At 35.7% G+C, this 13,378-nt stretch overlaps 1 protein-coding gene across 1 annotated transcript; it reads left to right on the forward strand.

Moving 5' to 3' along the window:
- The first annotated feature begins 3,477 nt into the window (after positions 1-3,477).
- Positions 3,478-9,378, forward strand: LOC133799680 (DUF21 domain-containing protein At4g14240-like). The gene is made up of 13 exons (XM_062237679.1): positions 3,478-3,572; positions 4,990-5,037; positions 5,235-5,247; positions 5,418-5,501; positions 5,610-5,723; positions 5,979-6,062; positions 6,204-6,266; positions 6,803-6,870; positions 7,429-7,516; positions 7,662-7,735; positions 7,828-8,319; positions 8,628-8,719; positions 9,349-9,378. Exons 1-11 carry the CDS (start codon positions 3,478-3,480, stop codon positions 8,018-8,020), a joined length of 924 nt encoding a protein of 307 aa, XP_062093663.1. The 3' UTR covers positions 8,021-8,319; positions 8,628-8,719; positions 9,349-9,378.
- Positions 9,379-13,378: the final 4,000 nt, after the last annotated feature.

The following is a 13,378-nucleotide window of genomic DNA, read 5'->3' on the forward strand; positions in this document are numbered from 1 at the left end:
TAGTTTACATGTCAGGTTTCTGTCCTCCATAATATATGTTATGTATTATTTGATTCGGGAGCCACTTATTTGTATATCTCATTAGGAATGATAGAGAAATTAGACAAACCTTGTGAAAAATTTAGAACTAGGTTTGTAACTGAGTTGCCTTTGGGCGAAGTAGTCCTATCATCATGGATAGTGCAAGGCGTACCGATTAAAATAGAGGACGTAGAACTAGAAGGAGATTTGATAGAACTGGAGATTAAAGACTTCGACGTGATACTTGGAATAGATCTACTAGCAAGGCATGGCGCAACCATTGACTGCAAACGTAAGCAAGTGATATTCGAGACTCCTGACGGTCAGAAACTATGCTTTATGGAACAAGTTTCAGGACTACGCACACCGCTTATCTCATCTTTCAAAGCTCAGAGGATAATGGAAAAAGGATGTCAAGCATTTTTTGCTAGCGTCACGGATGTGGTCAAGGAAACACCGCTAAAAGTTGGAGACATTCATATTGTAAAGGAATTTCTATAAGTATTTCCTGATGACTTACCAGGGTTTCCGCCGACTCAGGAAATTGACTTCACAATCAAATTAGTACCGAGCACCGAGCCTATCTCCAAGGCACCATATCGGATGGCACCTACTGCCAGGAGTTAAAGACGCAGTTACAAGAACTCTTAGATATGGGATTCATTAGACCGAGCCATTCACCATGGGGAGCACCAGTTCTATTTGTGAAGAAGAAGGACGGGAGTATGCGAATGTGCATAGATTACCACGAGCTGAATAAGGTGACGATTAAGAACAAGTATCCGCTACCCCAGATTGACGACTTGTTTGATCAATTCCAAGGAGTGACTATGTTCTCAAAGATTGATCTATGGTCTGGGTATCATCAGCTCAAGGTACGGGAAGAAGACATTCCTAAGACAACTTTTAGAACTCGTTATGGCCATTACGAGTTTCTAGTCATGTCTTTCGGTCTTACCAATTCTCCAGCCACATTTATGGACCTAATGAATAGGTTCTTTAAGGACTAGTTAGATAAATTCGTCGTGGTATTCATTGACAACATCTTGTTGTACTCAAAGGATAAAGTTGAGCATGAGAAACATTTAAGGTTAATCTTGTTGCGACTAAAGGAGCATCAACTTTATGCCAAGTTCAAGAAGTGCGAATTTTGGTTTTCACAAGTAGTATTTCTCGGCCACATAGTATCCAAGGATGGAATTGCTGTAGACCCATCTAAAGTGGAAGTTGTGAAGGATTGGCCAAGACCAAAGAACGCGTCTGAAGTAAGAATTTTTCTGGGACTAGCAGGCTATTATCGGAGGTTCGTAGAAGGCTTTTCTAAGATAGCCACTCCACTCACCAACCTGACTCAGAAGCAGCAGAGGTTTAACTGGAATGATAAGTGTGAAGAGAGTTTCCAGTTGCTAAAGGATAAGCTATGCTCAGCACCAGTACTGTGTACCGACACCCAATGACAAGTTTGAAGTCTACTGTGATGCGTCGAAGCAAGGGTTGGGTTGTGTGCTGATACAGAATTACAAGGTGATAGCCTACGTCTCAAGGCAGCTAAAGGAATATGAGCAATGCTATCCAACACACGATATGGAGTTGGTAGCAGTGGTCTTTGCGTTGAAAATCTGGCGCCGCTATCTTTATGGAGAACGGTGTGAGATTTATACGGACCACAAAATCTTAAAGTATTTCTTCACTCAGAAGGAGCTCAACATGAGGCAACGCGGGTGGTTAGAGCTAGTGAAGAACTATGACTGCGAAATCTTATACCACCTAGGAAAGGCAAACATAGTTGCTGATGCGCTAAGTAGAAAGAATTATGGAAATCTAGCATCATTAGCTGGAATAGAAATGTCGCTACAGTAGGAGCTGATCAATGCTAGAATAGAAGTAGTCATTGGTAAATTGGCTAACTTGTCCATACAATCAAGTCTGTTAGAAGAGATACGGATTGGGCAAGGGCATGATGACACATTAGTAGTACATATTGATGCAGTTAAAGAAGGCAAGGCCACAGACTTCTCAATATCAGGACAAGGGTTCTTGAGGTATAAGGATCGGGTATGCGTGCCGAATGATCAAGGGATTAAGATGAAGATTCTAGAAGAAGCGCACAACACCCCATACTCAGTTCACCCAGGGTCGACTAAGATGACTCACGATCTTAAAGCACTGTATTGGTGGCCAGGAATAAAGCAGGATATAGCGGAGTATGTGTCTAAATGCTTAGTATGCCAGCAAGTAAAAGCAGAACATCAGCGGCCTCCAAGCTTATTACAACCGCTTAGCATTCCAGAGTGGAAATGGGACGATATAGCCATGGATTTTGTGATAAGACTTCCACGAACAAATAAGCAGAACAACTCGGCTTGGGTAGTAGTAGATAGACTAACCAAATCAGCTCATTTCTTGCCTGTCAAAACTACGTTCACAGCAGATCAATACGCAGACGTTTATGTCCAAGAAATAGTACGACTTCATGGAATCCCTAAAAAAATAGTATCTGATAGAGGATCGTTGTTTACATCGAGATTTTGGGGAAGTTTGCAGCAAGCCATGGGTACCAAGTTAAGTCTTAGTACAACATTTCATCCTCAGACAGACGGTCAGTCTGAGCGTACCATACAGATTTTAGAAGATATGTTGCACGCTTGTGTACTTGATTTTGGAGGATCATGGAGTATGTACTTGTCGCTGATAGAATTCTCCTATAATAATAACTACCAGTCAACGATCGGGATGGCACCTTACGAGCTACTTTATGGAAGGAGGTGTTGATCGCCGTTACATTGGGATGAGGTAGGAGAAAGGAAACTACATGAACCCGAAGTTGTTAGAGAAGCTCAGGAAGCAGTAGCACTGATTAGAAAACGTATGCTCGCTGCTCTAAGCCGTCAGAAAAGTTATGCGGATGCCAAGCGGCGTGATGTGGAATTCAAAGTTGGAGATCAAGTCTTCCTAAAGATATCTCCTATGAAAGGTGTGAAGCAGTTTGGGAAGAAAGGAAAGCTTAGTCCACTACAACAAGTTTGACTATATATTACAATAAAAAATGACATATATTAAGAAACGCTATTGATTGGCAAATAAAAAAATACGGAACAATTACTTTTTTTTAACAAGGCAAGACACGGATACATGAGGCGCCAAGTGAAATAAAAAGAAGGCGCCAAAATGATTTTTTTGTGGAATTCCAAAAGGAAAAAAATGCAAACAAACACAAAAGAATTTATAATTTCTCATAGCTTTCCTCTCTCTGAATCCCTAAACCCTAAACTAGCTACCCAAATCAGCTGCCTAAACCAGTGCTGCCTCCTCTGCCTCTCTTTCTCGTACTTAGTCTCTCCCTCAAACATTCTCTCACTCTCTCTCACACTTGGTCTCTCGTATCTCTCTCCTTGACCCAAGTCTCAGTGGTACTCTTTACTTCATCCCATTGAGCTGCTGAAGCACAACACGACCATGGCACCTTCCCCGTCCTTCTCCTTCTCTATGTCTTTCTCCAATTTGAAGCAACTACCCCGGCAAGAAAACTCAGACCTTCGTGTCTCTATGAGGTATTTTTATTTTTTCTATTTTATTCAGATTTCAATTTTATATCATATAACCAATGTATATATATTTATAATTTTGTATATTGTGTGGTAGTTATTCTACTGCCTAACTATATATAATATATGGTCTCATTCATTTAGATGCAACACGTTTTCAGTCGAGGGATATTTTGAGAAAAATATTTAAGGTACTGAGAAAGAGGAAAGGAGTTTTGTTTTGAGTAAACACAATTGTTTGGAGAAAATGTTTCGCTGGGGTGCGAGATTTACAACAAAATCACTCTCCAATTTCACAACAAAATCAAATGATAAATATTATCCAATCCAATCCGACCAAAAGAAAATAAAAAAAATTCAAGCCCACTTTCTACTTTGACCTTATTATCTTTTGACAGAAGCGCTTTATTCCCCGTTCATTTAATATATATATCCCTTTGTAGTAATAGAAGCAATTACCTTTGGAATGTTTTGTTGAATGTATGTTCTGCGTGTTTACTTAGGTGCTTCTTTATATCTAATGTTTCATGCAGGAATGTTTTACTTTTATTACTTTGTAGAAAATAATAATTTTTACTTCAGCTAATAATTTACCAATTTAAAAAAGAAATTGTAGGATCAGTTTAGTGATTGGAATATAGGGAAAAGATAAAAGGAGTGAAGGAAGGCCAATGAAGAAGGCGTTAGAAATAGAAATAGAAGAGTAAGAAGATAAGAGAGTGATGTATTCTTATCACTAATTCCAATAGCCTGTCCATATAATTAGGCCTGGTCAAATATGCAGTTCTTACTGAATGAAATCAAAATTAAACAAAATTTGAATTTTATAAATCAAACTTAAAGTGAATTGAAATAGCAAATAAACCCATATCCACATAGTAATCTAGAATATCATAAGCATCTAGTATTTAGACATCATCAACCCATTTATGAATTCATAAGTTTTGAATTGTGACAATAATTGGTACATACATTTGGCTTGACGACTCTTTTCAAACTCAAGGTCCAAAAAGTGAGTTGTGAAATTTAGGAATTCATGAGTTTTGTATTTCAAGACATGAAAATGTCACAGAATTACTATAGGTTTCTGGATATTATTTAATATACAGTTCAGACTCCACTAACATCATTTACAGACAGAGTGGGTCAACAAAATACAACACTTGGTAATGGTATATATATTGTGGCTATTTCCTTTTTTGGTATTTTATACCAGCCGTTTCTTATAACAAGTCAATTAATTCCTAACAGCTAGTTGGACTTTGATTCGTCTTTGTAGTGAGGTTTTAACAAATAGAATGTGATGTTTGATATTATTTGTTGTTTTGACCCTTACTAGATTGTCAAGGAACTGTGGATTCTTGCTCTTTTATTATATACGTAATGGTGGAGTCTGATTTCTTATTTTTCATTCTAATTGCAGTCTAGGCAAAAAGCACTTGCAGACTTACAGCAAATGCAGAGCGTGCATGTAAGCATTATTATTACTTTTTTTTTCTCTTTTCTAAACCAATTATTAGTTTAGTGATGATCTAGTGTGATATGTGCTATCAAATTGTAGATTTCTTCATGTGATATATATACATATTTATGATGTAAGTGATATATTGTTAGTTTCATGATCAAATTGTAGAGTAAGTGAATAATTACTGTACATTTTATTTGCAGCAGTTTGCAAGAGGTATGTTATCTTTTATTTTTGTTAAAATACTTTGCAGGCCCTTCCAATCCAGTATTCACAATCCAGATTGATGTTTTGGAATTTGATGTGATTTTATGCATAGATTATATATTTATCGAGTATTCACAATCCAGATTGATGTTTTGATATGGTGATTCACAAATTTGCAGGCCCTTCCAATTTACTTGGATAAAATGTTCAATCAGTATGTGGCTATAATTCTCTCTATGACTTTTGTTCTATTTTTTGGAGAGGTATTTTATTTTTGTTCCATTAACTTTCATGCTTGGTTTAACAGTAAAGTGTCAATATTTTTGTTGGCTTATTATGATGGAAACTTGATATTCGTTTTTCTAAATCAGGTTATCCCACAAGCTATATGCACTAGATATGGACTTGCAGTAGGTTCCAACTTTGTTTGGCTTGTTCGGATTTTGATGATAATTTGCTACCCAATTTCATACCCAATTGGAAAGGTACAATCTCCAATGGAAAGTTGATGTTTAAACATTTAAATGTGAACTTGGAATTTGCATTTATCAACCCTCTAATCTATACTATTTTAAACTGGTGTTTTAGTCATTGAATTTAAGTATTTTTTCAGTGGTTAAAAATAAATCATAAATGTAAAGCAAAACTGTGGAATCTGGTTGCAAAACGATGGATTCTTAATGATATCAGATTATAAGGGATTTATATCTATTTTTTGACTTGAGATATACACAATGCAGATTTTGGATTGGGTATTAGGACACAATGAACCTTTATTTAGGCGAGCTCAGTTAAAAGTCCTTGTCTCCATCCACAGCCAAGAGGTAAAGTAAAGTTGTTGAGGATAATTAATATGCTCTTTAACTTAAGGAATAGCTTTACAAGTTGAAAATACGAATTATTGCTATCATCTACCACAGATATATCTTGGCATTAGTTCTGATTTCCTTATCTTGTCATAATAGGGTGGTGAGCTTACACATGACGAGACAACAATTATAAGTGGGGCACTAGATTTAACTGAGAAGGTAAGGTCTAAACAGAAATATCATTATTCCTTACATTCATTTCCTTCTAATTTGCATGTATGCCAGTGATAGTATTATATCCAACTATTATATGAGGTGGACGTAAATCCTGGTGAATATGAAAGTTTATTTTACTTCTTCTACTTCTCTCTCTCTCTGAGTCTTTAGAACTATACCAAAGAGGCTAAAACTTATTTTTTTTAATTGTAATTTCATTTTGAAGTATAGCTATTTGAAACTCTGTGCTCATGCTAAATCTTTCTCTCTCTCGAGCTCGCTTATTCAATATTTAGTTTTAAAGTTGTTTGGATTTTTTTACTTTACTCCCCAGTCATCTTATCTTTTGGTTTAAAGAGCATTCTGAAACTTTTCTTGTCATTATAGTTTCATTTTGATGTATAATGATTTCACTCTTTATGCTCAAACTGAAATTGTAACTTGAATATGATAGTAAGCTTGCAATAATGTGTCATGATTAGAAAATTAGCATCTTACTTTCTTTCTATTATTAATTTTTTTTAAACCTTAAAAAACAGACAGCTGAGGAGGCTATGACACCCATTGAATCAACATTTTCCTTAGATGTCAATTCAAAGTTGGACTGGTGAGTTTTGGTCATGAATTCATTGTTCTTTCTTTCTGTCAATTGGATTTTACTGGTTTTCACAATTTTTGTTTACATGCTGATTTTCAAAGATTCAGTCACTCGACCTTAGAAACTATTTTTTTATAAAAGAAGAAAATATAGAAAATTTTGTTGTTGTTGTAGTGATAGATTGTGTTAAAAGAAGGATATTTTAGCTGTGATATTAGTCCTAGGCTCCTAGCCTATCATCTTAGGAACACTATCCCAATTAGTTGCTGGCTTGTCAATAGTTCTGTCACCTTTTTACACAAAGTTTCACTGAGGATATTTTGTACATTTTATTTTTATTTTCGCATACAGTGCTCTGGCATATCATAATGGCGTGACCCATGTTTTACTGAAACATGTCTTATGCTGCAATTGAAATGTTAGGAATGTTTGAATCACATGACAGCTCAATGTGTTTTCTCGTCGTACAGTTATTTTCTGTTTTCTTAGCAGAAGTTTGTTGCAGAAAAAAATTATATTTTTTTACTGTATTTCTCATTTTTCTCCTCCTTTTATTCAATAACACAGGGAGGCTATGGGAAAAGTTCTTGCTCGGGGGCATAGTCGAGCACCTGTCTATTCTGGGAATCCGAAGAACGTTAATGGACTGCTTCTGGTGGGTGCTAGAATAGTAGAATGTGAATGTTTAGAAGATGTTTGTATACTAGATGCATTTTAAATTTGACTTATCAAAGGAACTAACAGCGGGCAACATACTTTGTACTCTGCTCTTTAACTTGTTCAATTCTGCTTATTGTTAGGTGAAAAGTCTTCTTACTGTACGACCTGAAACAGAGACTCCAGTCAGTGCCGTTTCCATCCGGAGAATACCACGGTTTGCTTAACTCTTCAATTACTAATTTTTTATTTTTCAGAAAATACATTCAGTCAGAGTATCCAGTGTTGATTTGTATGTTGTATACTCAGAGTTCCTGCCGATATGCCACTGTACGATATATTAAATGAGTTTCAGAAGGGCAGCAATCATATGGCAGCTGTGGTGAAGACTAAAGGGAAAAGCAAGCTTCCTACAATTGATGGGGAGAAGACTTTTCTGTGGCTGCCTAGTAATAATTTTACAGAACATGTCTATTTCTATATGCATATTTATATTATTTAGGCTTCTTTGTTTGATGCTTTTGATAATTAATATGGTTTTTTAAGAGTTACTATAAGCACTTATCAATGTTTTGGTAAAAGATGAAAGTATCTTTAGAATGGGTCCATTATTAAGAGTTGATCATTTATGCGCTAATTTCATCTAATATAAATATTCAACTGATTGCTTTTTGACACAGTGGTAATATAATATTTTGTATTGATTGCTTCAATGCTTTTAGCCAGGTCTTAATGAGAAATTAAAATGCATAAAGCAACATTCAATGTTGGAAGTTTCTTTGATTAATATTCAGGTTCAAGGTATTTGAGTAATACCTTTCTTACATGGGTTTCTTTATTTATGTATATATTAATCAACTAATGCCTTAAGGTCTTTCTAAGCAGTTGGAAAGAGCAACAATAGAAATAGAAAACTAATTCAGAATACAGAGCATAAAAAACAACCAGATGCACATAAAACAGAAAGGAAAAAATGGCAACAGGTCTTCACACGTGATTATATTTTATCTAATTTACTTTGGAGTTTTATCTTCATATATAGCTATTTGATGATTTGTTTATTAATTCTTCTATTAACTTTCATTCAATTTTTGGTCTCTTATTTATAGGTTAGGAAATCAATCAAAGAGACTGCCTTAATTCTCTCTAATGATGATGTTGATGGTGGCAGGGCTTGGCAAGGCGAGGTGTAGGCTCGATGGTATGTATCTCTTCTAACCAGTGATCAAGCTTGGCATTTTTTTAAGGTGCAACCTGTTGGCATAATCCTTTTTGTTGCTATCATGACTACACAAGGCATGATTCTATAGCTTGATTTCTTATAAGTTTTCACCATGTCATTTTAGCTTGTGATGAGTATTTCCATCTGTTATGGTGTATTCAATATTTTCATCTATTTTATGTTAATTTTGTTTGTTTGTAGGGTCTACTTTTGTTTACAAAAAGTAACTTTTTTTCTTTGGTTGTCTTTCCAAATATAAATTCCCATTAGGACATTGCATATTATATAAAGGCAGATGCATAGAACTTTTAAAGAGCAGTTACTATGAATTAAGTGTGGTGCGATTATTATTTGGTTGTTATGCTAGTCACTTGTCCCTCCTTAGTGACTCTCATTGTCTATTTTGCCATTTCGGTCCTATTTTTTCTTAAGTTTTCTTAGTTCTTTCTGCTCTGATGTTGTTCTATTTTGATGTATTTATTTCATGTATAGGTATTATATATATACAAGGATATATGTACATCTGTTTGTGTCTCCAGATTTAGTTCTTTCCCTCTCACCCACGATCTCATTCTCTCTCTTTCTTTCTCTGTTGTTGCAGATGTTAGCATGGAGGTGGGACTGTGGGGATGGTGTTGTAACAGCGGGGACTTCATTGCGACTAGGGTACCGTTGCCGTGAAGAAAATGATTTATTTTGATTACATCCCCACTTATCTAAAAGGGTAATGACGATTTTTTATTCTTAGGCATCATCTTTGATTATTTTTTATAATAATTATTATATATTAAAATAACTCATGAGTTTGAAGAAAAATAATACAGTTGTGGTTTTTTCTTCTGTTTATCTGGATTTATGGCTTGATAGAGATGATAATGGGTTTTAAGTCTCAAATACAGTAGTTTTAAGGAAAAACTGAAGTTTAGGTTTATATTTTTGCATTGAATAGTATTTTTATTTTTTTCTATGAAGTTTCAGGAAAGATAAATACAACATTTAAATTTGTGATTAACTTATTTAGTTCTAGTTGGCCAAATTCTTAGACAATTCGCAGTTAATGTAATAGGGTGTTCATTTAATATGTTAATGATGTTGGGTATTATGGTCTTGCAGCTAAGCTTCTATGGAGGGGTGCTGAGTGTTGGAATGAGTGTTTAAAGCTTTTGGGCGTTGCTGAAGCATCAATGGATTCTGACCAGTTAAGCTCTGGAATTTTAGATTTTGATACTCACTTTCAAGGCCTCATAGTTCAGAAAAGGTCTTTTTCTCTCTCTCTCTCTATATATATATATTTATATAACTGCAGGTGTCTCAACTTATTTCTATATTCTATTCCATATTTGTCATTTGTGAAATGTTTTGTTTTAACTAGTGTGAAGTATATGGTTGTTAGGTATGCATTTAACTGGCCTTGATTGTTTTCCTTTACTTATATTCCATTTATCAATTCAAGTTTTACATCCCTATTCTGTCATCAAAAGCTTTATTCAGCTGTTGTGTATTCATGACAGACTTCTATGATATTTCTATGGTATGTGATATCGCATTGATTGTTAGAGATCTCGCTAGTTTCTATTAATACTTTGTATTTTCTTGATTTATCTCTTAGTGATGATGACGACTCTGAGAATGAGTTGGCACTTGAAATTCAGCCATACTTGATGGAAGAAAAATGTAAGACTGCAATTCCTTTGTTAATAATGTTGTATTGTTTTTTTTTTGCCTCCCCTCATTGAAGTGCTCATGCTTTTGATATTTTTTTTCCCTGGAATTTTAATGATTTCTCATCTCCTTCTTCTTTAGTATTGTTTAAGTCAGATTTGGACTTTCTGTTTTCTAATTTTTGGGTCATCATCTGTAGTGTCGAAGCACTTGATAATCACTTGACTGCTATCCAAAGGGACCATGAACTCAGGTCCCAGTTAGAAGAAAGGAAAATAAGAAGTGATGCGGCTTATGAAGGGGCCAAAAGAAAAGAGAAAGCTCTCCTGGAAGAAAATGTATCTTGTAATTTTTTGTTTTTCATTTTTGAAGTAAAAAATGTTAAAGATTATAATACTTTATTATGTTATGCTTTCAAACTTAAGTTAGAACTAAGATCTCATGAAATAGACACATTCAGAGTTTGAATTAGTTATTGTTTAATGTAATACTTATGGTTTATCAATCTATTGAGAATTATATTTTATGATTAATTTTGATTTTTTTTTTTATCAAAATACAGTAATGAAAATCTTTTAATTAAAAAAAAACTTATAAGTACCATTATCACAATAAAAAACCTTAATATGTTATGATTTAGAAACATATTATAAGCGTAAAAAATCGTTATGGTTTATATAATATAACAAACTAAAAATGTTATCAAAATAATCAAATGTAACAGTTGAAAAGTGTTATGAAAAAAGTACAAGATTAAACTTCAAATTTATAACCAAAAACTCTATCTAAATGTTATTATTTCAATATTATAGCATCTAAAAATGTGTTATTGAATGGTTTAAGATAACACCGAACATAACATTCAAAAACTGTTATAGAAAAGACTGGACTTTTAATAACAGGGGCTATGTTAGCATTTTCAGAAGTGCAATCAATAGTCCCGGTTAGCAGTTTTTAAGTGTTATGAATACTGTTTTTTCTTGTAGTGGTCCCAGGTTTATAGGTCCTTTTGAGATATTGGACAAAGTGGGAGGAGTTGCATATAGATTAGCCCTACCGCCAGCATTAGCAGATAGCCACAATGTGTTCCACATCTCGATGCTGTGCAGATATGTGTCAGACCCATCTCACGTCCTCAAGTATGATATGTAGCACTCTAGAAAGACTTGAGTTATGAGGAACATCCGGTTTGCATCCTAGATAGAGGGATGAAGGAATTATGGTCTAAGAGTATTCCAATAGTCAAAGACCTATGGAGAAATAGTTCTAAATGGGAGGCAACGTTGGAGTTGGAGGAGGACATGCAAGCTCGGTATCTGGAATTTTTTGGTAATTAAATTTCAGGGACGAAATTCTTTGTAGTAGGGGAGAATTATAGAGTCCCAGAATGTTTACTTAGTTAGCTTGTTAGTAGTAGTTGTAGTATTTTAGATTTTGTGGATTTTGGTTCAAACCGGGACTTAGTTGGTGTAACGCCCTGGTTACCCCAGAACAGTTACATTGAACGGTGAACCGGAAATTTGACCCGCTACCCTAGTCCTTTGGTTAAAAACGTGCTTCCAAGTGTTATTAACAGGCTAAGGTGGAAAACCCAATAAAAAGGAAAGGATATATTTTATTAAATACATAAAATTGTTCATGGGCCCATAAAATCTTTTACAAGTTATTTACAACTCAAAACGGTCACTACTATTTCAAATTTACAAACCCGCCGACCTAAGCGGCAAAAATAAAGTAAACCCCCTAGTTCCTCTGAGAACTCCTTGGCCGTGGTGGTCAAGCGGCCGCATATGTACACATCACCACCTAAGCTCTCCACTTAGGGCTAGGTGAGCTTTTCTTTCCCTTTACCTGCACCACATAGCACCCATGAGCCAAGGCCCAGCAAGAAAACACAATATATCATGATATAATATCAACAATGATCATAATAATCATTCAAGACTTTCAGTCCAAAACAGGTAAGTGACAGTCACAAAAGTCACTAAGGTGGGTAGCTCTCTTTAGCCATGTGATGATAGGGTCACCGGGGCTTAACAGATAAGTGAACCTTTCACTAGCTTAAACAGGATAGGTGCATGGTGACTAGTCACCAACATAACCTTCCTCATGACCATAGAGTCATAACCCTGGAACATCGTTCCCTAGCCATGTGACAAACGGTCACCTAGGCCTTAGGCCCTGGCTCTAAGTAACTAGCTTAGACTAGTCAAGCACTTATAAGATTCATCGACCTTAGGGTCGGTCCAGCATTAATGCCCTAGAGTCATTCAACGCTGATATCGATTAGATCTAATCTTCATTCGACCTTGCATTCAGGACGCGTATGCCGTTTCTGACTCTCAGGTCAGTAATATACGACCAGTGTCGTCCCTGACTAATCAGTGTCATACACAAGTAAGCAAGCTCTGCTAAGCATTTAATATGCAATCAACATCCACATTTATCAACCAACATGCCTCAACAACAATCATGCATGTCATATACACATGGTGCAGTTTTCTTTCCTCCGGTTCGAGCGAGAAATATAATAAGAATGACTCCTGAGAACGATCAACCTTTTGGTTCCTTAGCAGTTACCTAATCACAACCAACAATAACCTCCATCAATGAAAATCAACATTGAAAAGGTCTTAACCTAAACCCCACTCTCGGGACCTCGAAACATGCCCACACAGTGAGTAGATTCGATCTCGGGCCTTAAGGATTGAAACCCCGAGCCAAAAACCCTTAAAAACACTCAAAATGGGATTCTAGAGGAATAGAGTAGCGCTATAGCGCTGCTCAATAGCACCCCAGTGCTATACTCAGAACCCCCCAACCGCCCAGAAACTATCATGTGTAGCACTATAGTGCCCTAGGGTGGGCGTTGTAGCGCTACCCCCAGACTGGTGCTCCCCTAAAACCTCCTTCTTCAACTCCTTCAGTTCTAACTCGATTCCAATGCTTCCAAAGCCCATTTTGGTGCCAAATGAA

The sequence above is a fragment of the Humulus lupulus genome, chromosome 9 (genome assembly GCF_963169125.1).
Source record: "Humulus lupulus chromosome 9, drHumLupu1.1, whole genome shotgun sequence".
Lineage (NCBI taxonomy): Eukaryota > Viridiplantae > Streptophyta > Magnoliopsida > Rosales > Cannabaceae > Humulus > Humulus lupulus.

Excerpts from the sequence above, each read along its gene's own strand:
- LOC133799680 (XM_062237679.1), top strand. The coding sequence starts at position 3,478 with ATGGCACCTTCCCCGTCCTTCTCCTTCTCTATGTCTTTCTCCAATTTG. Across the intron at positions 7,517-7,661 it reads ACGTTAATGGACTGCTTCTG|GTGAAAAGTCTTCTTACTGT; the intron begins GTGGGTGCTAGA and ends GCTTATTGTTAG. Across the intron at positions 7,736-7,827 it reads TCCATCCGGAGAATACCACG|AGTTCCTGCCGATATGCCAC; the intron begins GTTTGCTTAACT and ends TTGTATACTCAG.